The sequence below is a fragment of the Panthera uncia genome, chromosome E3 (genome assembly GCF_023721935.1).
Source record: "Panthera uncia isolate 11264 chromosome E3, Puncia_PCG_1.0, whole genome shotgun sequence".
NCBI classification, from domain to species: Eukaryota; Metazoa; Chordata; class Mammalia; order Carnivora; family Felidae; genus Panthera; species Panthera uncia.
The window spans coordinates 35,281,099-35,302,337 of record NC_064815.1 but is presented as its reverse complement, the minus strand read 5'-3'; the positions used below and the strand labels follow the sequence as shown (position 1 = coordinate 35,302,337).

Below are 21,239 nucleotides of genomic sequence, written 5' to 3'. Positions count from 1 at the left end.
AGTGAGTGAGTCGGGCTGGGGTGTGGCAGGTCCAGGGATACAGGGCTCCCACCGCCCCCCTGGCCGCGCACCATCCCTCGCCCTGTGTCGGAGGCTCTGGGCACAACTGCAGTGCCCCTCATTCACCCCGAGCACCTTGTCACGGCTCCTTGCAAGGAGGCCCTCCCGCTGTACCCACCCCACCCGCCGCTGGCAGCTCCCCCGCCCCCTGAGTAGCTCATCAGCAGAACTCTCCGGAAAGCGTCCATCGGGGCCCTGGGAGATAATGACCCCCACAGTGCACACACCCGCCACTCAGTCTGTTACCGCCCGTGGCTGAGGCAGTGTCCCCGGGAGCTCAGGGCCTTCTCATCCCAGCCCCCACCCCAGGGGCCGCTGTCGGGAAGCTAAGTGCCAGGGGGGTGCGGTGCATGGCTCATTATCTCTAAAGTGGGCTGCTGGCTCCAGGCTGGGAGGGCACGGTCCCCTGGGGGCTGCCCGCTGGGGGCTCGTCTGTGGTCGTCTCTAGGCGGGAGATCGTGTCCCTTTGTAGAGACACACGACCAGGCCCCCCGGCGCTGAGCGACGGCTTTCCAGCTTTCCGGAGTCCAGGCCCCCCACCGGCTGGCCAGGCTCATGGCTGAGGTGAGGCCACCATGCAGCCTGGGCCTCTCCAGCAGGCTCCAGAGACCTTGACCCTGCGGGGCTCCAGGGCAGAGCCGGGACACTGGGTTCCTGGGGGGAGGGGCAGGGTCGGTTCAGGCTGCCACAGCAGCGGGAGGGTTGCTGTCCATCCCGCCCTCGGGCCCCTCTGCCCACACGGGGCCCCCGCACTTGAGTCTGCCTCTGGGGAGGAGGAACCTGTTGGGGGTAGGGGTAGGAGCATGTTCCAGAGGCTACAGGGCCGCCCCCTCCCCACTCCCCCTGCAGGCCCCCTGCTGCCCCAGAGCTGCCCTGGCACGGCTGGCTTACCCTTGGCTTCCTTCCAAACACCTTAGGTTTCCTGTCTGTGGAGCCTTGCGGCCAGTCTACACGGTCACTCTCATGGTGAGTGAGGGACCCCAGTGTGTCTGGCCCCAGAGCCCACGTCCGTTCCTCCCAGGACCACCTGCGTGGCCCCTTCTAGTGAAGTCTGTGGTAACGGGCTCTCGGTCTACTCCGCATACCCCCCCACGCGAGGGCCAACTGCTGAGTTGGGGACCACGGGGGCCATCCGGTCCCGCTGCCCAGGCTCGAGTCACAGGACAGTGTGGCCTTCCTGGGCTGTGGCGGGCGGGAGGCAGTGAGGGAGCCCAGCCCCCCTGCGGGCGACGCCGTGGCCGTCTGTGGGCTGTTGACCCCGCGGGGCCGTGACGCTCAGCCACGCTCCCGTCGTCACGGAGATGTCCCGCCGCGTGTCCAGGGGAGGCTATTTCTGTCCAGGTCTTCCTGCCACCTGCTGAGTCACCCTCAGCTCTTGCTGACCACCTCCTCTCAGAGCCCAGGCAAGGCCCACGGGCACCCAAGCAAACACTTCGCAGCTGGCGTCCCGGGGACCTGAGCTCAGCCCCACCCCACCCAGACCAGAGGAACCCCAGGACTCCTTCCGGGCCCTTCACCCCCCGTTGAGGAGGTGCCCCCCCGCCCCCGCCAGTGCAGGGAAATTTTAACTCACTGTCCCCTCCCCCAAGGGAAGGTACAGTGTGACCAGCCATCTCCTCGGGGGGGGTCAGGCAGCCCAGCTTGCTGGTGTCAGGGGAGGCACAGGGGAGGGACGCTGGGGCCCTGCAGTGTGGCCGGAGCCTGCCAAGCCCCCCAGTGGCTGTGCTCTACCTGGTTCCATCCCCCACAGGGGACTCCGGCCCCTTCTGAGCCCATTGGTGTCCATTTTATGGGTGGGGAAACTGAGGCCTGGACGCAGGAAGCAGCAAAGCTTAGGCGTCTGCTCCTCTCTCGGTGTCCCAGAGGCAACAGCGGTGCTGCCAGAGGGGGTGCCCTGACCTTCCCGGGGCCCGCGGGCTCCCCCCAAGGATGTGGGGCCGGGAAGAGGGAGCCCGAGTGACAAGCCACTCGAGTGGCTCCGGGGGAGCCGCCTGGTCTCAGAGCCAAGCCCGCCAGCTCCCAGCACATGCTGACAAGGTGTGGGGGCCCACACGGCCTTCGCCTCCCCCCCCCCCCCCCCCCATCCATCTGTGCCACCTGCAGGCGGGGATGAGGACAGCTGTCCCCAAAGGGAGTGGCTGCCCACCCCCCCCACCCTGCGGTGTGAGCTGTCAGCTCCGGAACCGGCTCCAGCTGGTGCAGCCCCACCCACAGCCTCACACCCAACATCCCCTCGCCCCGCAGAACTCCCCCCCACACCCCTGCCGTGGGCCCACCTCTGTCTGCTCTCTCCCCCGTCCTTGCCCCTTCCCCAGCCATCAGTCCTCCAGGCCAGTCTGGTGCCTCCCCGACAGGCAGCCGGCTTGGGCGGCGGGACGCTTCTGAGGGAATCACACGTCCCCACACCCAGAGGCCAGGGCGCCCGGCCCTGTCCCTGGGCCCTGTGTCCAGCTGTCCAGACCCAGAGCGGGGACGAGGCCAGGCCTCCAGCTCACGGTGCGTGCAGCCCCTTCCTGCATTGCCTGGGGGGCCCTGTGAGTCATTCCCACCGGGGGGCACCACCGTGTACATCCTTTATGTTCTGAGAGGCTGGGCTGAGGCCGACGGCCCCACCGGGGGTCACAGCCTGTCTCCTGCTCTGCTGGGCACCATGACCCTGGGACGGCACCTCGGGAGGTGGGGACAGACGCTGTTCTCCCCTGCCAGAGACGGAAGGCAGTCCCCGTCACCAGGTGGGCCCGGCACAGGCATGGTGGCCCTGGTCTGTGTCCCCCCCCCCCCGCTTTGGCCTCCAGGCGCTCACCAGACTCCGCCGAGCCCCAGCTCTGGCCCGCCTGACTCCCTGCCAAGTCACTGCACCCCAGATGGAGGCAATGGCCAGCCCACGACCCATCAGTCCCAGCCAACCCAGACGCCCCAGACCCCCGAGCCACGTCACAGGGGCAGGCAGGAGGACCCTGGAAGGGCTGCACTGCCCCTGCGGCCGACAGCGAGCAGGGGGCAGGCCGGGTGGCGGGCAACGGGCCCAGGAGCTCTGAAGCTGGCCCAACGTTTGTTGGTCTTGGATGGTCCGAGGGAAGCCGTGGTGCCTGGGGCAGCATGAAAGGGTTCTTTCACGGGCCTCTGGGGCAGTGACGCCGGAGACAGACAGGCAGGCAGCAGTGTCCGACCGTGAAATGGTAACCGGGAGCTTGGGGGTGGGGGGGGGGGGTCTTCACAGGCACTCTGGGTGGGCTGTCTGCGGGGCGGGCCGGGGGGGGGCACGATGCTCGAGACCCCAGGCATTGAGGGATGAGTGGGGGCCAAAGGGGCACCGGTCTGTCTATGGAGCAGGATCCCCCAGGGCACCCATCAGGTTCCCATCAGGTCCCTCTACAGGGGGGACTTGCAGGGTCCAACACAGCTAGGAGGGGGGTGGGTCAGGGTCTGCTGGGCTCTGGGGTGGGGGGGTGGTAAACGGAAGGGGCCCTACCTCCTGGAAAGTTCTTCCTGCGAGTGGGTTGCAGACACACTGTGCAAGAGGAAGAAACTTGTTCTGGGCTGCAGTCCCCAAGGGCTTCCCGAAGGAAGATCCCAGGTCTTTTCTCAGCAGCGTTGCACCACAGGGAAGAGTGAGGGCCCTGACCGCACATGCCCGCCCTTACAAAACATCTGCCCTGGGGTGCAGCCGTGGGGAGACCGGCCGGGAAGGGTCTACTCGCCAGGGGAAGCATGGGTGGGCCAGGTGTCCGGCAGGGTCTCCTGTGGGAAGGGAGGCAGAGGCGGGAGACCCAGGCCTGCTGGGGATTCAAGATGGTTTTTCCACCCTGGGGAGCTTCCCAAGTTGCCCTTCTCCCCTGGCAGCTCAGGATGTGGGTACTGCCCTCTGCCCAGCTGGGCAGCCTGCCCTGGGGAAACTGCCTCGGGTGGGGCCCCACCCAACCTGGGCCAAGGTCCCCGCCTCCCAGCGGAGGGACACGGCCCTTCCCTGCCCTTCCCCAAGCAGCCCGGCTGCCCTTCCCGCTGGTGGGTGGCAACCCCGGAGAGCTGAACCAGAGCATCCCTCCCCCTTGATGGCTCCCCTGAATCTGCCAGGTGTGGGGTCCCCAGCCATGGGGGCTTTGGGGGCCAGGACTCTGACTGCAGGCAGTTAGGGCACCTACTACGGGCCAGGGCCAGGGTCCCAGGGATGGGTGAGGGTGTCTCAGAGAAGGAGCCAGAATGCCCGTTGGGACGGGGTGGGGTGCTTCGACCAGACGCCTGCGGTGATGTTGAGGATTCTGCGGCCACATCCAGGCCCGGGTGTGCGCCAGGCACCCTGTCTGGTGCCCACCGAGGCCCCTGGAGGCCCCGATCAGCACCCCTACAGGGCCAGTCCCGGCCTCACGTCCCATCTCTCCCAGACAAGGGGCACAGCCTGGGCAGCTGTGGAGTTTGGGGCTCAGTAGAGGCACCTCTTCTCAGACACCACACCCCCCATCCCCCCCCCAGGCTCTGGCACGGATGGCGGCCCCTGGCCTCCTGCTCCTCCTGGGGTTGCCTGGGGGGGCCTGGCCCAGCCTGGGGCAGCCCCGACGGCCGTGTGTGCAGTGCTGCCCGCCCGCCTGGCCCCCCGCTGCCCCCGGCCCCTATGCCCGCAGGAGCGATGGGGAGCGGTGGGTGCAGCCGCCTCGCATGCGGCCTACCATCGACGTGTCGATTCTCAAAGGTGAGTGTGAGCAGAGCCCCCCACGCCCACACCCCTGAGCCCACAGGACTCCGCACACTGGGGGCTGGAGAGCCCCAGTTGGCTCCGGGAAGACACCTGGGGGGGGGCCTGCCCTGGACTCCCAGCAGCTGCGTAAAGATGGGGAGCAGGGTGGCCCGAGGCCCCTCAGGCGGCTCACCCACCCCGCAGCGGCGCCCCAGGCCCAGCCCCCGGGGTGGGGGCGGTCCCCGAGCTGCGACCCCTCTGGAAAGAGGTCAGCTCCAGCAGTACTCACCCTGGGGCCCTGGGCAGCAGGTTGGTTGGACTGGGTTTCCAGCTGCCCAGCCCCTCGCCCGTCGAAGCCCGGGTCAGACCCTTCCCACGTGGCCATCTGCACAGGCCCCAGAACGGCCACGCCTTGGGGTGTGCCTTCTCTCTGCCCCGAGTGACTCTGGACCCCGAGCCTTGACCCGTGGCTTCCGCTGTGCCCCTGCAGGTGAGAAGGGCGAGACGGGGGTCAGAGGTCCCTCCGGCAGGAGCGGGAAGGAGGGCCCGCCGGGCTCCCGGGGCCTCCGGGGCCGCAAGGGCCAGAAGGGGCAGGCGGGGCTGCCCGGTGCCGCATGTCGGCGCGCCTACGCGGCCTTCTCGGTGGGCCGGCGCGAGGGCCTGCACAGCACCGACGGCCTCCGGGCCGTGCCCTTCGACACGGAGCTGGTGAACCTGGACGGGGCCTTCGACCTGGCCTCGGGCCGCTTCCTGTGTGCCGTGCCCGGCGTCTATTTCCTGAGCCTCAACGTGCACACCTGGAACTACAAGGAGACTTACCTGCACATCATGTGCAACCGGGAGGCCACGGCCGTGCTGTACGCGCAGCCCAGCGAGCGCAGCGTCATGCAGACCCAGAGCCTGCTGCTGCCCCTGGCCACCGGTGACGCCGTCTGGGTGCGCCTGTTCCACCGAGACCGCGACAATGCCATCTACGGCGAGCCCGGCGACCTCTACATCACCTTCAGCGGCCACCTAGTCAAGCCGGCCGCAGAGCTCTAGCGGCCCAGGAAGGTCCCCCCAAGGCCCAGCCCTCGGCAGCACCCTTCCCCCAGACACCCCACCTTCGGAGCTGAGAGGCCACGCCGGCAGTCTTTGAGGCCCGACTGTCTGCAGTGTTTGAGCATCAGCTGCATGCAGGCACTGAGCAGAGCACCAGAGATGTGCCTGCAGCCAGACAGACTCGGGGCCTAGCCTGGAGGGGAGGGACACGACCGAGCGTTCACATCAACGAGTTCGGGATGAGACCTGCGGTCCGGGTGGCGTGGGGTGGGCCTGGTGGGCCGTGGCGGGGCGGGCGGGGTCTGCCCTTGAGATGGAGCTATCTTTTCTGCCTATAAAGGGCCAAGAGAGGCACCACTGCTGTGGGGACATGTACAAAGTGTCCGCTGGCTGGGCACCGGGGAGGCGGAGAGGGGGGTCAAATATAGATCCCGCCCCCTCAGAGCTGACTCCCGCGAGAGGCAGGCCGTATCCCAGGGTGTGAGAGGGGGGCCAAGGCCAGAGACCGGATGGCATCGAGCAGGGCGGGGTGTGGGTTTGGACCGGGGGTGAGAGTCCTCCTGGGGGTGACACGGGCCCAGCTCTGGTGGGCGGATGTTCGGGGACTCCCGGCACCCCCTCATCCGTTTGGATGGAGGAGGGAGGTCATACCTGGCTGTGTGCCAGAGCCCCGGGGGGGAGGTCTCCAGACCCCCATCATCACATCAAAGTACGAGGCCCTACAGGCAGGGGTGGAGGTGGAGGGTGGCCGTGCTCACGCCAGAGGAGGGCTCCGTGCACCCCAGGGTTGGAGCCTCCAGGCTGCCCGCCCCCCACAGGCCATTCAGAGTCTGTTGCTTTCCCGGTGCGTGTCCCCCTGGCCTGGGCCTTCGGCTGGCCCCTCCTCTAGCCTCACGGCCCGCAGCGCCTCCCCGAATGTCTTCCCGCAGCCGCCCCGCCCAGGCAAGGATCCTGGGGCGATGAGACCATGGAGGCCCTGGGTAGAGCAGTGTCTGGTCCCCCCAGAGCCGGACAGGCTGACAGGTCCCGGCTGTGCTGAGATGGCTGGAGCTCAGGCGGGCTGTACTCGCAGGACACGTCAGAGCCTTGCAGAAGGAAGGTCCGTAGGCCCCTGGCCAGGACGCAGGACGTGGCAGAGGAGGCTGCTGGAAGGTCCAGACCCCTCTCTCCTGTGGGAGCACCAGGAGCAGGCGGGGTTCCCTCAGTCCACGTTCACCCTGGGCCCCAAAGAGCACCGATATGGAGCCCCCAGACCCACCTTCCCTGGCAGACCTCCAGGAAGGTTGGGGAGGAGGAGGGGTCGGCAGGGATCACCGTTCCAGACACACAGGAACGGGCTCTTGTCCCAGGACAGACGGCCACACCTTTAACAAGTAGAGAAACTGAGGCCCAACAGGGGCATGTATGGTGCAGGGAGCCGGCTCTCCACCTGCTGGGCCACCCCCACAAGTATGGCCCCACAGGGAGAGGCCTCACTGGGAAAGGTGCTGGGGACCCCTTTGCTGCCCACGGAGGGCCCGTCTGTGGGAGAGGGTGCTGCCCATGCAGGGCCTGTCTGCAGGGGGAGGCCCTCTCTGCCGGCATCCCACCCTGTGGCCGGGTCCTGAAGCCTCGTGGGTCCTGCCCGGTGGGCGTCCCGGCGCCCCAGGTATGAGACCCCCACACCCCCCGTGCGGGCCCTGCAGCCGGTCCTGGCCAGTGGGGAGCCCCAGAAGGAAGCTGAGCCTCATGAGTGTGGGTTCCTGGGCCTCCAATGTGCCAGCCCAGGCCCCTCACACCTGGCCCTGCCAGAGACGGGAGGGACAGAGAGGCTGCGGGAAGCCAGATGCCCCGGGCCCCCTGACCCAGGATGCAACCTGGGGACTCCCCTCCTGCCCTGACCGGGACGGGACCCCCGGACCCCGGCGTGCAGCAGGCCAGCCGGGCCAGAGGGAAGCCTATGTCTCCTCAGCTGGCTGCGTGACCTCAGCTCCCACTTCCGGCAGTGGGCGAGGAGGGCCTCGGTCAGGCCCCCAGGGCAGCCGCGGCCGAGAGAGCCTGTTGCCCGGGATGCCCGGGTCTGGGGAAGCCTGCTGACCCGGCGGCTCCTCCTTCTAACCTCAGGGCGTGAATCCGGCTGTTCACGGAGCCTGGACCAGGGAGGCACTGGGACAGCTCGGTGGAGCCTGGGGGATAGGCCCTGCTGCCAGCTGCTGGCCCAGGAGGGCGTCTGATAACCTTGGGAGTCAAGGCCACTACATACCCTGGGGACCAGGAGTGGGGTGTGTAGGGCGCTTCAGGGCCCTCGGGGGGGGGGTTCCGGGACAAAATGGCAGTGCCAATATCCGCCCCCCCCCAGGTTCACTTATTTGGAGACATGAACAAGCGGGACCCAGGGTCCAGTCACCATTTCCAAGCGACAAAGCTGGGACACAGACCTGGGTGCCGGTGGAGTCCGGTGGAGACCCCAACGGGAACAGCAAGCCTGTGGACTCGGGGTGACGAGGCGTGTGCATGTGCCACGAGAAGGCTGGAGAAGGCACAGCCCTGCCACGTGCCCCTGAGACGGGACTCCTGCCGCTTTATCCACGTTAGTCTGTCCGTTCCGCGGATTCCCACAAATGCCCATTTAAAACATTCAGGTGAAATTCATAGAACATGAAACTTACCATTTTGAAGCAAACAATTCGGTAGCATTTAGCACATTCACAGGGAGCTCCACCACCATCTCCATCTAGTTCCGGAACTTTCTCCTCACCCCAAAAGGAGACCCCGTCCCCTCTCCCAGCCCCCGGCCACCGCCGATCTGCGTTCTGTCCCCAGATTTGCCTCTTCTGGGGGTTTCAGAGAAACGGAATCACTGACCGTATGGCCCTTTGCGTGTTGTTCTGTGAGGTCACATCCCCCGGGTGGGTCCACGCTCTGGCACCTGTCATGGCTTCATTCCCTCGGGTGGCTGAACCCCGTCCTGTCGTGTGGACGGACCACGGTGCGTCCATGTGAGCACTGGGGGCCCTGGGGCTTTCTCCACCTGTGGCTGTCGTGGATAGCGTTATCATGAACGTTTGTGCAAAAATCCACTCTCTCAGAGTGGTGGGCCAACCCTGGACACAACCTAGCAGAGCGGGTAGACGGGAATCTAGAACATTCTGAGACCCAGCTCTGCTCTGTGTGGAAACCGGGCCTGACCTGGGAGATACGGCAAGTGCCGTGGCCACCAGGCAGAGGCCAAGGGAACCGGGAGGACCCAGGTGACCGATGGGCCAGCGAGGGAGGAGGCCGAGATGGGGACACCGCCACGTCGGGCACACCCCCAGTGAAGCACGCCTCAGGTGAGGAAAAGAGCCACCAGCAACACAGCCATTAAAAACATATGGGACACCCCCCCCCCCTACAGTGGCGTTATTCCCCTCTAAAAGGGAGGGCCACTCAAGCCATCCGCGGATGACGAAAGGATGAGCAAACCGTGCTCCGTCCACACGATGCAATATTATTCGAGACATTCCGACACGCGCTCGGACGCGGATGGACCTCGAGGACGCCGTGGTCAGTGACATAACGCGTGTCACGGAAAGACAGTGCGGGTGCCCCTGGGGACAGAAGGAGACGGTGGTCCCCAGGGGCAGGGGAGGGGTGGGCACAGAGCTTCCGTTTGGGGCCGTGGGAGAGCTGTGCGGATGGGCGGCGGTCGTGGTCCCACACAGCGGGGATGTGCCTCCTGCCACTGAACTGTGCTCCTAGAAACGCCTAAGGCGGGAAACTTCGACTACGTACGCTTTACCACAGTAAAACTACGTGAAAATATTCAGCTAATCTCTGGAAGGGACACAACGCTCAATTTCAAAACCAAAGTGATGGTGCGCCTGGGTGGCTCAGTCGGTTAAGCGGCCGACTTCGGCTCAGGTCGTGATCTCGCGGTCCGTGAGTTCGAGCCCCGCGTCGGGCTCTGTGCTGACAGCTCAGAGCCTGGAGCCTGTTTCAGATTCTGTGTCTCCCTCTCTCTGACCCTCCCCCGTTCATGCTCTGTCTCTCTCTGTCTCAAAAATAAATAAAGGTTAAAAAAAAAAATTAACAAAAAAAACCCCAAAGTGAAAGCATTTGCCAAACAGCTGAGTGATAGGCTGGCTTTATAAAAATCGCAAACGTGGCTCCACATCAGCCCTGAAGCCCAAACACAACACAGAAAGACACGTGAAACCAGAGGGCTGGACGATTCCTCCGCGTGGGAAGGAGTGAGGGTCGCCCTGGGCCGGGGGATGCCGCTCGGGGGGGACGGCGTGAGTGCCGGCGTCCAGACATTCTCCTTCGAAGGGCACCCGGTCACACCTTCACACGTGCCCCTGGAGGGACCCAGGTGGACAGGCCCCGGCAGAGTGGCCCGGGGGCACATGGAGAGACCCACCGTTCAGACGGGCGGTGAGGCCACAGTCAGGTGTCAGAAGCAGGAGGCCCCAGGCGACGGCTGCCTCTCTCCTGTGACCTCTGTCCCCTCCCCCACTGCATCACCGGCCACGGGGCGGACCCCTGCGTGGCTCCAGTGACCCCTGGGCATGCCCGCTGGGGGCTGAGTCAGGAGGGAGGGAGAAGACCCCGCAGGACAGGCTGGGCACCGTGTGGGCAGGGATTGGGGGCGGCTCCCCATGTCACCTGCACCCCAGGCCTGATGGCCACTGGAACGTGGATGTGGGGGGGGGGGCATTGGGCATCTCCCGTCCCCCCCATGTCCATTCCCCAGCTTCACCCTGACCCCTGTGGACCAAATCACCACCTCCCAGCATGTCTGGCAACGGGGAACCCAGCAGGGTACGGGAAGCAGGGAGGAGAGAGGGGCAGGCACTCAGTCCCAGCTCTCCTGGCGGGCTGGCCACCAGGCCCCAGCTGCCCTGTGCTGAAAGAGGGCCCCTCTTTGTTCTCATAAGCCCGTCCTCGCACCTGTCACCACCCGCCACACCAGAATGTCCCTGTATGAAGCCTTCTCAAACAACTCGGCGGGGCGGGCCGCCTTTCCCACCGACAGGCCGGGCCCGGGAAATGTGGGGGAAGAGTGGGAGTCACGGCAGGGTGTTGAGCGGGAGAGAACATGGCTGGTCCCCGCTGCTCGGCAATCGGTGTCCTCTAGCAGGAGAACCAGCCCATGTGGCCGGGAGGACCTGCCCATCTCCCTTCGGGGACATGCCTGATCCTCCCCCACATCACGGGGCTACGGTCTGGGAGAGAGACTCCAGTGCAGGTGCAAACGTCGGGGAAGGGCTGGGCTGGCAAGAACCACATGTCTGTGCGGGCAGAGCCCCTGCCCCTCACCCCCCACCCTGTGTTGGGACCTGCCCAGGTGCCCGATGGTGCCCCTGGACCAAATGCAGAGCGGTCAGCACTGTCTGCAGAGAAGCATCCTGAAGGAGGGGACAGGGCAGGCCTGGAGGGAGTGGGAGGGAGCCCCAGGGTTGGGGGGGCCGGGGTCCCGGGCAGCCACAGGACCTTTGGGTAAGGCCTCCAACCTGGCCAGGGCCCCCTTTGTTCAACGTCCTTTTATTCATTCAACAACCCCCGCTTAGGAGCCCCAGTGGTGCCAGCTGGCCCGGGCAGGTCAGGTCAGAGTGCTTGGCTGCAAGGAGGGGACATGGCGGTGTCTGGGACAGAGACCCCCGGTGGCCAGGGCAGAGGGGCTGCAGACCCAACTGTCTTTCCGGGTCCCTGTCCCCACCCTTCCCTGGAGATCCAAGCTGTGCAGGGGCCCTGACCAGTGACCAGTGAAGACTCTACTGTCTCCGGAGCACGTCACAGCTCTCTGTGCCCCACGTTCCCGTCAGAAGTCCTTCCTGGTGTCTCCCCGTGGTCTGTCCGCCCTCCTGCGCCAGCACATCCGAGAGGGGGGCCCTTTATGACCCCACCCAGGGCACCCCAACATCGCTCCTGCTGGCAGGGATTGGCCGGGGAGCGGCCGCGGCCGGCCGGGCCTGTGAGCAGCACAGCCCCGGGGCCATCCGGCCTCGGTTTTCCTCCCTGTGGGGATACCTGTCCCACCCCATGCCCCGCCCGGCCAGGCAAACAGACCCCTCCTGTCTCTGCACCCCATCCCGGAGGCAGCCTCATCCTGGCCCCGCAGGCCGGATTTCCTGAGCAAGGTCACTCTGGGAGCCACTGGAGCCCAGCAGCCAATAAAAGGCACCGATGCGTGGAGAGAGCTCATAAAGCAGGTCAGCCACTATAGCCTGTTTGCTCTGTGTCCCCCCCCCCCCAACCCTACTCAGGGCCTGGGGACGCGGGGCCCGCCAGCAGCGTGGTGGCCCCGTGTCCCCACCCCGGTGTCCCCAGGCCCTCCTCATCTACCTGCTGCTCCCGTTCCCAGGTAGGCTTGCGGGGGTGTCTGGGTCCTCGCGGCTCCTGCTCCGGGCCCCACCCGCACCCACGGCTTCAGACACTGTCCACACTGGCCAAGCCTAGTTCCCAGAAACCACCCAGACCTAGGGGCCAGGGGCTGCCTGGAATCTGCGGGGACGTCCCATCAGGCCCGGGGCCCCACACACGCACGTGCGCGCACGTGCGCGTGCGCGCGCGCGCGCGCGCGCGTGCACACACGCACACACACACACACACACACACACACGAGGGCGCTCTGGGCTGGCGTGGCCCTGGGCGGGAGCTCATGATGTCAAATCAATCGGGAGGAATCGATTCGGGCAGAGATTTCCGAGCCATCTGCTCGCTCCCCAAAGTCATTCTGAGCAGATTCACTTTGCAGCCAAAGCCCGGGGGAGATCCGACTGGGGTGTGGGTGGCGGGTCGAACGAGCCTCAGTTTCTCCCAGGGCACCCTCCCTCCCTGGCTGCTGGCCGCGGGGGGCAGGGGTTGGTCACCAGCGAGGCTCTGTGGCCCTGACCCGTGGAGGAGCTGCCCCGGCCCCCAGGAACCGAGCCCCCACACGCCCGGGGACAGGGGCCCCAAACGAGCCCACCCACTCCCCACAGGCACAGGGCCGCCCCAGGCTGGCTCTCCCTTGGGCCCGCTGTTTTGCATTTTCCCCGTTTTCACCTGCGTGTCCCGGCTCCCGCCTCCCGGGGTGCCTGTCTGCCTCCTCCCAGCCTCGGCTGACCCGCGAACCCAGATCGGCACCAACTTCGATCGGCTCCGGGGACAATATTTGCTTTGGGAAACAGTCAAACATTTATTCTCCAATTTATTCAGGAGATCGGTTGTCAAACACAAGCGGCCTTGCCACGCTCTTGCGTTTCCAGGCCTTGGCCTCTGTCCAGGGTCGGTGCGGGGCCGCGGGCGGCACTGACCAGGCCTCTCCCTTGCCCGGCATGGCTCTGTGGCTCCCCCTGCCCTCCTGCGGGTCGGAGGTCCTGCTCTGCGCAGACCCAGGGAGCGTGAGCCAGGGTGACACCAGGGAGGGCTGTCCAGATGGGGGGGGCACACAGGCCAAGTGAGCCCCCACGTTCTGGTCCTCCTTCCAGCCTCGGAGAGAGGCCCAAGGCACATGGTGCCCCGGCAGGTCTCGGGCTGGCATCTTCTCCAGGACCTCACCGCCGGCTCGGGGCGGCGGCGGGAGGGGGTGGCGTTTCTGGGGGTGGAAGGACCACTCTAGTCTGGGGATGGCAGAGCTCCCCAGGGGTCTGGCATTTGCTGGCATTTGCACGCACCCACACAAGTGCTGCCTTCCAAGTGGCTGCTATTTGTGCTGGGAGCTGCTCCCCCCACTGCTATCTGGAAATTTCTCCTCTGCTGCTCTCGTCCCCCATCCTCTCCAGGCCAGAGCTCCTGCCAAAAGCAGAAGAGATGACTGTGGGTTCCTGCCCCCTCCCTGGGATGGCCTCTACCGATGCCCTAGGGACCCTTTGCACAGGACCCCTCTGGACAGTTGTGTCCCCCGGACCCGGGGGCCCGACCCTCCACCCCCAATCCAGCCACTTTGCTTGCTGCTCCCCCATCCCGGTCCCGCCACGGAAGCCTCGGCCCCCAGCCCACCCCTCACTGCCCCCCAAAGCATGACTGTGGCCAACCAGGAAGGGAGATGCCATGGCGGGGGAGGGCAGCCGGCAGCTGGGGGTCTCCAGGACGACAGAGCTCCGTAGTCCCAGCCGTCCCCTGTGGGGCCCCGGCCCACCCTCCCCGCCCCGCAGGCCCCGCACAGCCACGTTCCCTCTGCATCTGCCACCTCCAGGGTCAGCACGGTCACGGGCCCCGGGCAGTGCCAGGGGGCAGGGGCCCGAGCCCAGCACCCTCGGGCGTCTTTGTTTTCACAGACTGACACTTGACCAGGTGATGCAGGGCTGGTGTGACGAGGTACATGGGACCGCAGGGCAGAGGCAGGGAGAGCAGTCACCAGCTCACGCCAGTGGTCACTCCCCGGCCCGGCAGGCTGGCACGAGCTGGGGGCAGGATAAGGTCGAGGCGCCCTGAGCACTGCCAGTGACACCCGGCCTCTCCCACCCGCTCCCTAGCGTCCCGGGAGCCCAGCCTCTATGGCGGGAACAGGCTGGGGGTGGGGGGGCGGTGACAGTTCGTCCCTGCAGGGCCACCCACGGCCTCGCCCCACACAGCTGGTCCCCGCACCACACAGAGTGTCCGGGCCACAGGGAGTGTGGGGCACTCAGCAGGCCCCCCCCACCACGAATCTTGGGGTGGGGCTCTGCCCAGCAGGAAATGCAGGCCGGGCGGGGGGGCAGGGGCCACCTGGGGCCACGCCGGCCCTCGGCGCTCACAGCCGGCTGGTCTGCATGAGCCCGTTGGCCTCGGAGCCGCGCGCGGGCGTCGTGGCCTCCCGAAGCCGGCCGCTCTTGTCGGCCTGGGGCTCCGCGGCCTCCGCCTCCTCGGCGCCGTAGCCCTTGCGGAGGCACAGAACCTTCCGGAAGCTCTGGCGGAAGTTGTCAGAGAGGAAGCCGTAGAGCACGGGGTTGGCGCAGCTGTTGGCGTAGGACAGGACGACGACGAAGAAGTAGGCGCCCGCGGAGGCGGGCTCCGCGGGCAGGACGAAGGCCAGGTTGACGATGTTGACGATGAAGAAAGGCAGCCAGCAGCCCGCAAACACCACGACCACCACCACCACCATGCGGGTTGCCTTGCGCTCCGAGCGCCGCCGCGTGGCGCCCACGCGCACGCCCGACGCCTTCACCTTGACCACGATGAGCAGGTAGCACAGGCAGATAACCAACAGCGGCCCGAAGAAGCCCAGCACGGAAGTGTAGATGATGAACACGGCGCCCCACAGGCCCACGGGCTCCGGCCAGCTGACGTTGCAGGTGTCCCAGCCCTCCTGGATGTCCGCAAAGACCACCAGGGGCAGCGACATGAGCAGCGAGAAGGTCCAGACGCCCGCGCTCGCCAGCTTGGCCACCCGGGGGCGGCGCCAGCGGGCGGAGCGGATGGGGTGGACGACGGCCAGGTAGCGGTCCACGCTCATGACGGTCAGGCAGAAGACGCTGGTGAACTGGTTGATGCCGTCCAAGGTCATGACCAGGCGGCACAGGACGGGGCCGAAGGGCCAGTAGGAGACGGCGTTCTGCGTGGCCAGGAAGGGCAGCCCCAGCATGAGCAGCACGTCAGCCACGGCCAGGTTGAGGATGTAGATGTTGGTGACCGTCTTCATCTTGGCGTGGCGCAGCACCACGTAGATGACCAGAGCGTTACCCCCCAGCCCCACCACGCACACCAGCAGGTACAGCACGGGCACCACCACGGCGCGGGCCCCCGGCGAAGCCGCCGGCCCCGCCAGCGTCCCGTTGTGGCCGCCCGCGCCGGGGGCCGCCGCGGAGGCGTTCCAGCCGGCCAGCGTGGGGACCGGGAACAGAGGCTCCATCGCGGCCGCTGCGGGCCAGGCGGGGCGAGCGCGGGCAGGGCGCGTCCTCTCTGCAAAGACAAGGGAGGACGCGGGGCGATTACCGGCCGAGGTGTTTCCTCCCCGGGCCCCGCCCGCCCAGGAGGCGCAGGATCGCCCCTCGGCGGGTAAACACGATTACTCACATCCAGCTCGGCTGCGGCAGAGAGTCACATTAAGCAAATTGTTTGGAAAACAAGCCCAGAGAGGAAGGAGCAGGGGGCTGGCAGCTCGATGGCTTCCAGAGCCCTGACTACCCTATGCACCCCCCGCCCCGCACTGCCTGGGGGCAGCTCCCCGATGGGCCTCTGCCCTCCTCCAGTCGGCTAGGGCCTCCTGGGGCCTGGGGGTGGTGTCACGGTCCCCATGGCGCCAGCAAGGAGGGGACGGCGCAGGGCGGGTGCAGAAGGACGGGGCAGTGATAGGGAGGTCGGGAAGGCGGCCGGGCAGGCCAAGCCCCTCACACCCGGCTGAGGCCGGGCATGACACCTGCCGAGCCCTGCTCTCCTGGGTGACCCCACGGCCAGACTCCAGGTGACCTCCTGGAGCCATCAGGAGGGGGCCAGGCCTTGCGTGTGGCCGAGGAGCCAGACCTCAGTCTGCAGAGCCCCCTCCAGCATCCACCGCAGGCTCTGAGGACCACCGTCCCCTCAGGAGCGCCCTCAGAGCCCGCAGGCTGGCCAGAGGACTTGGTGCCCTGGTCCTCAGAGCTGCCGCTGGGCAGGGTGTCTCTGGGCCGAGGGGACGACATAGGAGACCGCTCCGGGGTGCAATCATCACAGCTGTGAGGGACACGCTCTGGGCATGCGCTCTGGGGCTGGCCTGCCACCTCCACGGCCACGGCCCAGGGCCGGGAGTGGAGCTGGTAGGTGAGGTCCTTATGTGCCCTAGACCAGGGAACACACGGAGACCAGGCCAGAAGGACATGCATGCGTGTGAGCGGGGGCCGGCCCCTGGGAGAGGGGGTGTGCAGGGGCAAGGCTTTGGGTCTCATGGAGGAAGAGGCACAGGCAGAGAAGGGAAAATGTTAACATCCCCGGTTCAAGGTCATGGACACACATGTGTCCTTATGTAGTTTTGGTGCTTTTCCGTATGTTTGAGAAAGTTCATAAAAGCAATGCTGCTCCGGAGAAAATAACTGTCTCCACTGATGACAGGAAGAGAAAGGGGGCACAGCGCACAGGGGGAGGGGGCCTAAGTGCCCCAGGGGACCCAACCAGGGCCACTCAGGCCCAGAGGTCCCCCTGCCCTGCCCGGCTGGCCTGCAGTGCCCCGAGTTTCCTCAGAGCAGAGGACACCCCCAGTGGTGGCCAGCCCCGGACTCTGGCAGACAAGTGCGGGGGGAGGGGGTGTCCGGGGGGGTGTGTCTGGAACAAAGAAGAAAGGCAGGTGTTAGAAAGAAACCTGAAGGTCCCGATGGGCCGACTCTCCAAGTTCGTTACGAAATGTGGCCCTAGAAAACCGGCAACGGGGAGGTGGGCCAGCCGGTCCATTTCATATGAAATTAAAAATAATAGGAATCGACAAGCATGTCCAAGATCTGTTTAAATAAATACGTTTAGGTTCCTCAACAAGGCACGGGTAAAAATATTATGAAACAAATTTGGCTCCTGTCTAAGAAGTAAAATGAGCAAGTGTGTTATTTTTGAAAATTCACAACTCTCGGGTGTGAAAAATCATTTGGACTTAAAAAAAAAAATCCATAAAAGTCAGAATCAAGTTGGGTCTGGACACAGCTGAAGAGAGACTCGGAGAAGGGGAGAGGGGTCGAGGGCCCTGCGAGCAGGGTGGGCGGACGAGAGGGCACCGGCAGCACGGACGGCCACGGACAGGAGCCCTGCGCCCCCGGGGAGGACGGATAAGACCCGGATGAGGAGAAAATCCCCCAGAATGGCAGCTGGGAGACAGCGGGCCCCAGACGGAGAACTTGCATCGGGACGAGTGCAGCCAGTGGAGAGCACTGTCCCCCTGGGTCCCCTCCAGGTGGAGGTTCGTGGGAGGGAGAGAGACACTCGGGGTTGGGCTGGATCTGCTGCTCCTGGTTCGGAGGGCCCCTGGCAGCTATATGGGGACCTGATGTGAGCCAAGTGACTGGGACTAAGACAAGGCAAGGCACGGCCTCTGGAGACAACCGCATCTCCAGACAAAGCTGGGGATCCCTCGGCTGGAAGCGGCATTCCCAAGTTGGGGGGTCCACACCTCCCCGGGGGACCCAGCTGGGAGGAGGGCTTTCCGGGGACACTTGGGCTGAGATCGGCCCGCTGGTCTCTGTGCCCAAGGCCCCCGCTCACATTTGGGGAAAAAATACTCAAGAAGGGGCTTCTGGCTCCTTTTCCTGCATGGGACCCCGAGTGCTGGGAGGGGAAGAAGCCACCGTCCCCTGAGATGTTCGGCTCACCCATGGAGGGACGGGCGACTGTCAGCTCAGATGCGCCCTGGCTGGGGCCTGGGGCCCCCGGCGTGGCATAGCCAAATGTGAGCTCAGGCCTGACTCAGATAGCCCGTGCCTTCCAGAAGCTTCTCAGGGCTCCCCTGAGATGGCTCCGGAGCCCCGCCACCCCACGGACACCCCAATTCCTCAGGCCGCGGAGCCGCGAAGAACGAAACTAGGCCATTACGGTGGCGCCTGCCTCTGGGAACACGGTTCTACAGGAGCCATTATTTAGAAGTGGCAATCGTCTTAGTCACAGAAATTACACTCGTGGCAAATTGTCCCTGGGGCCCTTCCTCCTGCGGCGGGGGATTTAGTGGGGGGGGGGGTGTGGAATCAGCCACAGGCCCGCGCTGGGGCTCTCTGACCCAGAGCCCCCCACCAGGGAAGGACTGCCTGCCCACTGATGTGGCCCAGGGAACAGACCCCCTACCCTCCCTCCCATCCCGCCAGGGATCTTGGGGGGTGGCGGGTCACGTCACCTCCCCGAGCCCCTGGCAAATGGAAAGTCCCTGAACACATGAAATAAATTCAGATACGCAAGATGCCGTGTGCAGTGCCTGGCACACAGTGGGTGCTAAATAATTGCTCCCTCTCGCCTGCCCCAAACAGCCCAGCATCTTCTCCCAGTGTCAGAAAAGGTTCCTGCCCTGGGCTTCAAGGAGAAGGGGCTGGAGGCTTCCGGGGGACGCGGGGAGGGGACAGGCCCTCAGTGCCCAGAGCTCCGCAGCTCCCCCCAGGCTGGCCCCACGTGAGGTCGGCAGGAGAGGGCAGGTGTCCTCCACCCAGGGCAGCACCAGCCGGGAGCGGCTCCGTGTTCCTGGGGTCCTCACCTCCCCCGACCTGCGCAGGGCAGGGGCCAACACCGAGAGGACCGGCCCCAGCACCGCATCCCGGCCTGCCTCCCCCACACAGGCTCCTTCTGTCCTCAAGGCAGCTCTGGGCAGACTGGTGTCCCTGCCCCTCCCCCCGAGGGGAGACGAAGGTGGGTGTGGGCTGGCCTGGGGCGGTGAACGGGAGGCTGGCCAGCGGAGACCCTTCCTCAGGGTCCCAGCGCCACGTTTGTTTCCAAGGCCACATTCCCCCCCCAGCACACTTTCTGGGAAATCTGGGTCATTTTACCCGGAACCAATGGAGGGTCATTGTCATCGATGCTGTCAACAGCCTTCCGCTTGAGGCTCTCAGTCCTCCCCCAAGGGGCAGCTGGGCCCAGGAAACCTGCTCTCTTCGGCAGATGGGGGGCGGGGGGGGGGGGGGGGGGAGGCGGGCAGCCAGAACTGCCTCCAACGGTGGCCACTGGGACTCCTGGCCCTTGCCCTTACTCAGGACCCCAGGTCAGCCTGCGGGCCAGGATCGGTGGGCCGGGCAGTGGGGCAGGTGAGCGGCTGGCGTGGACTCTGGGTGGGGAGACAGCACACAGGTGAACCTGCAGGGCGGGCCTCCCTGCTGGGGAAGCTTCAGGAGGGCCCGGAGCGCTGTTGGCCAAGACCGGGGATGCCGGGTCTCCCTTCTTCCCGGGACCCCTAGACGTTGGGCCGGCTCTTCCTGCCGCCTTCCCACAGCTCACTCTGCCTGGCCGCCGCCTCCCCTGGTGCCGACGGCAGACCCCCCCACCCCCCACCCCCCACCTCGGACCGGCCCTCGCCCCCTGGGACCTGCTGCCCGCTTGCCCAGCGGCTCCCGCTCCCTCCGCTTAGGCTTCCCACCCTCACCGTCCCGCCAGTCTCCAGCCGATCCCTCCCCGGCCGCGCCGCCCACCCTTCGCCAGCCTCGGGGCGAGCTGGGCTGCGGCGTCCACCACCGCCGGGGGTCGGGCCGAGTCTCCCTTGCGCCCCGACCCCGGCACACCGGGTCCAGAGGCCGGAGGGTGGCGAGGGTCGGGGAGCCTGGGAGCGGGAGGGGGTGGAGCGGCGGAGACCGGGTGGGTGGGGGGTCGGACGACGGGCAGGGGAGGCCCCCAGGGCGGCGGCCGGTGAGCCCCGGGGGAAGGAACACAGGTGAGGCAGGAGCGCAGAGGGCGGCGCAGGCGGGGGCGCGCGGCAGGACCCCCGACCAGGGCCGCGCGGGGCTTCGCGCAGGGTAGTGAGACCCCCCCCCCAAAGGACAACAGGGATCCGCGCGGGGCCCCGGCGAGGCGCGGGGGGCAGGGGCGCGCGGCACTCACCGGTCGGCGGGGAGCCGAGTGCCCGCGCTGCGCTCTCTCCGGGCTCGGCGCTCTGGGCTCGGCTCCCGGCGAGGGGCGGGGCGAGCGCGGGGGGCGGGGCGGGGCGGGCCTGGTCCCCGCGGCCCCCCCCCCCCCCCAGGCAGTCTGCGGCACCGGCCCGGTCGGGCCCCAGAACGGCGACGCCCCCGCCTCAGTCTCTAACGTCCGCTCTGGCAGGAAAGCCCAGCCCGGGGGTCCCCCCCCCCGCCCCCCGCCCCCCGCCGCAGCGCGCTCCTCAAAGTCGACGGATCGGAAGCCGTCCTCACTCGGAGAAGCTGGACGCCTGGGTCTGGCGGCGGAGGCCACTAACCCCGGGCGCGGGGCCCAGCTGGCCGAGCGGTTTGGGGATCCCCGTTCACTCTGGAGGCTGTCCCCTTGGCCGGGATCACAGCCACCTGATCCAAACACAGGTGCAGGGTCTCACACCTGCGCTCTGGGACTCGGCAGGGCTGCGGGCCTGGGAAGCTGCATTCTGGCAAGGTTCCAGGCAGGCGGCTGCGGGGCGGGGTGGGGAGGGGCGGTCGGGGCCCCCGTTTGAGCCGACTGTAACCGGTAGTGTTGGGCGCCGTGCTCTGCTGGGCACGGGGCGCTGGGTGGGTGTCCATTCCCCACACCAAGGAGCAGCCTCCAGAGTCCTTACCCTGGACTTACGTGGGGGGTGGCTAGCCAGTGGCTGGAAGGACTGAGGTGCCTCCAGATGACGAACCCCTAAGACGCCCGGATCCTCGCCCTTGACATACCGCATGCTGATAGGTGGGGAGGGCAGCAAGTTACCCTGTATTTTCTTTCCTCCGCCTCCTCCTCCCCCTCTTCCTCCCTCTACCCTCCTCCTCCTCCCCCCACCCTCCTCCCCCTCCTTCTTCCCCTCCCCCTCCCTCTACCCCCTCCTCTCCTACCCTTCTCCTCCTCTCCTCCCCTCTCTCCTCCCCCTCCTCCCCCTCCTCTCCCTCCTCCTCCCCCTCCTCCTCCCCCTGCCCTCTTCCCCCTCCTTTTCCCCCTCCCCCTCCCTCTACCCCTCTCTACCTCCTCCCCTTCCCTC

The 21,239-nt window shown here is 66.7% G+C and overlaps 2 protein-coding genes and 1 long non-coding RNA gene across 3 annotated transcripts in view; 2 read left to right on the top strand and 1 right to left on the bottom strand.

The window, feature by feature from the left end:
- The first annotated feature begins 4,517 nt into the window (after positions 1-4,517).
- Positions 4,518-6,093, top strand: C1QTNF8 (C1q and TNF related 8). Its single transcript, XM_049639352.1, has 2 exons — positions 4,518-4,747; positions 5,223-6,093. Exons 1-2 carry the CDS (start codon positions 4,543-4,545, stop codon positions 5,771-5,773), a joined length of 756 nt encoding a protein of 251 aa, XP_049495309.1. The 5' UTR covers positions 4,518-4,542; the 3' UTR covers positions 5,774-6,093.
- Positions 6,094-14,450: 8,357 nt separating this feature from the next.
- On the bottom strand, positions 14,451-15,548 carry SSTR5 (somatostatin receptor 5). Its single transcript, XM_049639125.1, has one exon. It carries the CDS (start codon positions 15,546-15,548, stop codon positions 14,451-14,453), a length of 1,098 nt encoding a protein of 365 aa, XP_049495082.1.
- Positions 15,549-20,755: 5,207 nt separating this feature from the next.
- The window catches only part of LOC125928424 (uncharacterized), an 8,177-nt gene continuing 7,693 nt past the window's right edge, over positions 20,756-21,239 (top strand). The window contains exon 1 of the long non-coding RNA XR_007459664.1: positions 20,756-20,953. This is a non-coding gene — a long non-coding RNA (uncharacterized LOC125928424). The remainder of the gene's footprint in view (positions 20,954-21,239) is intronic.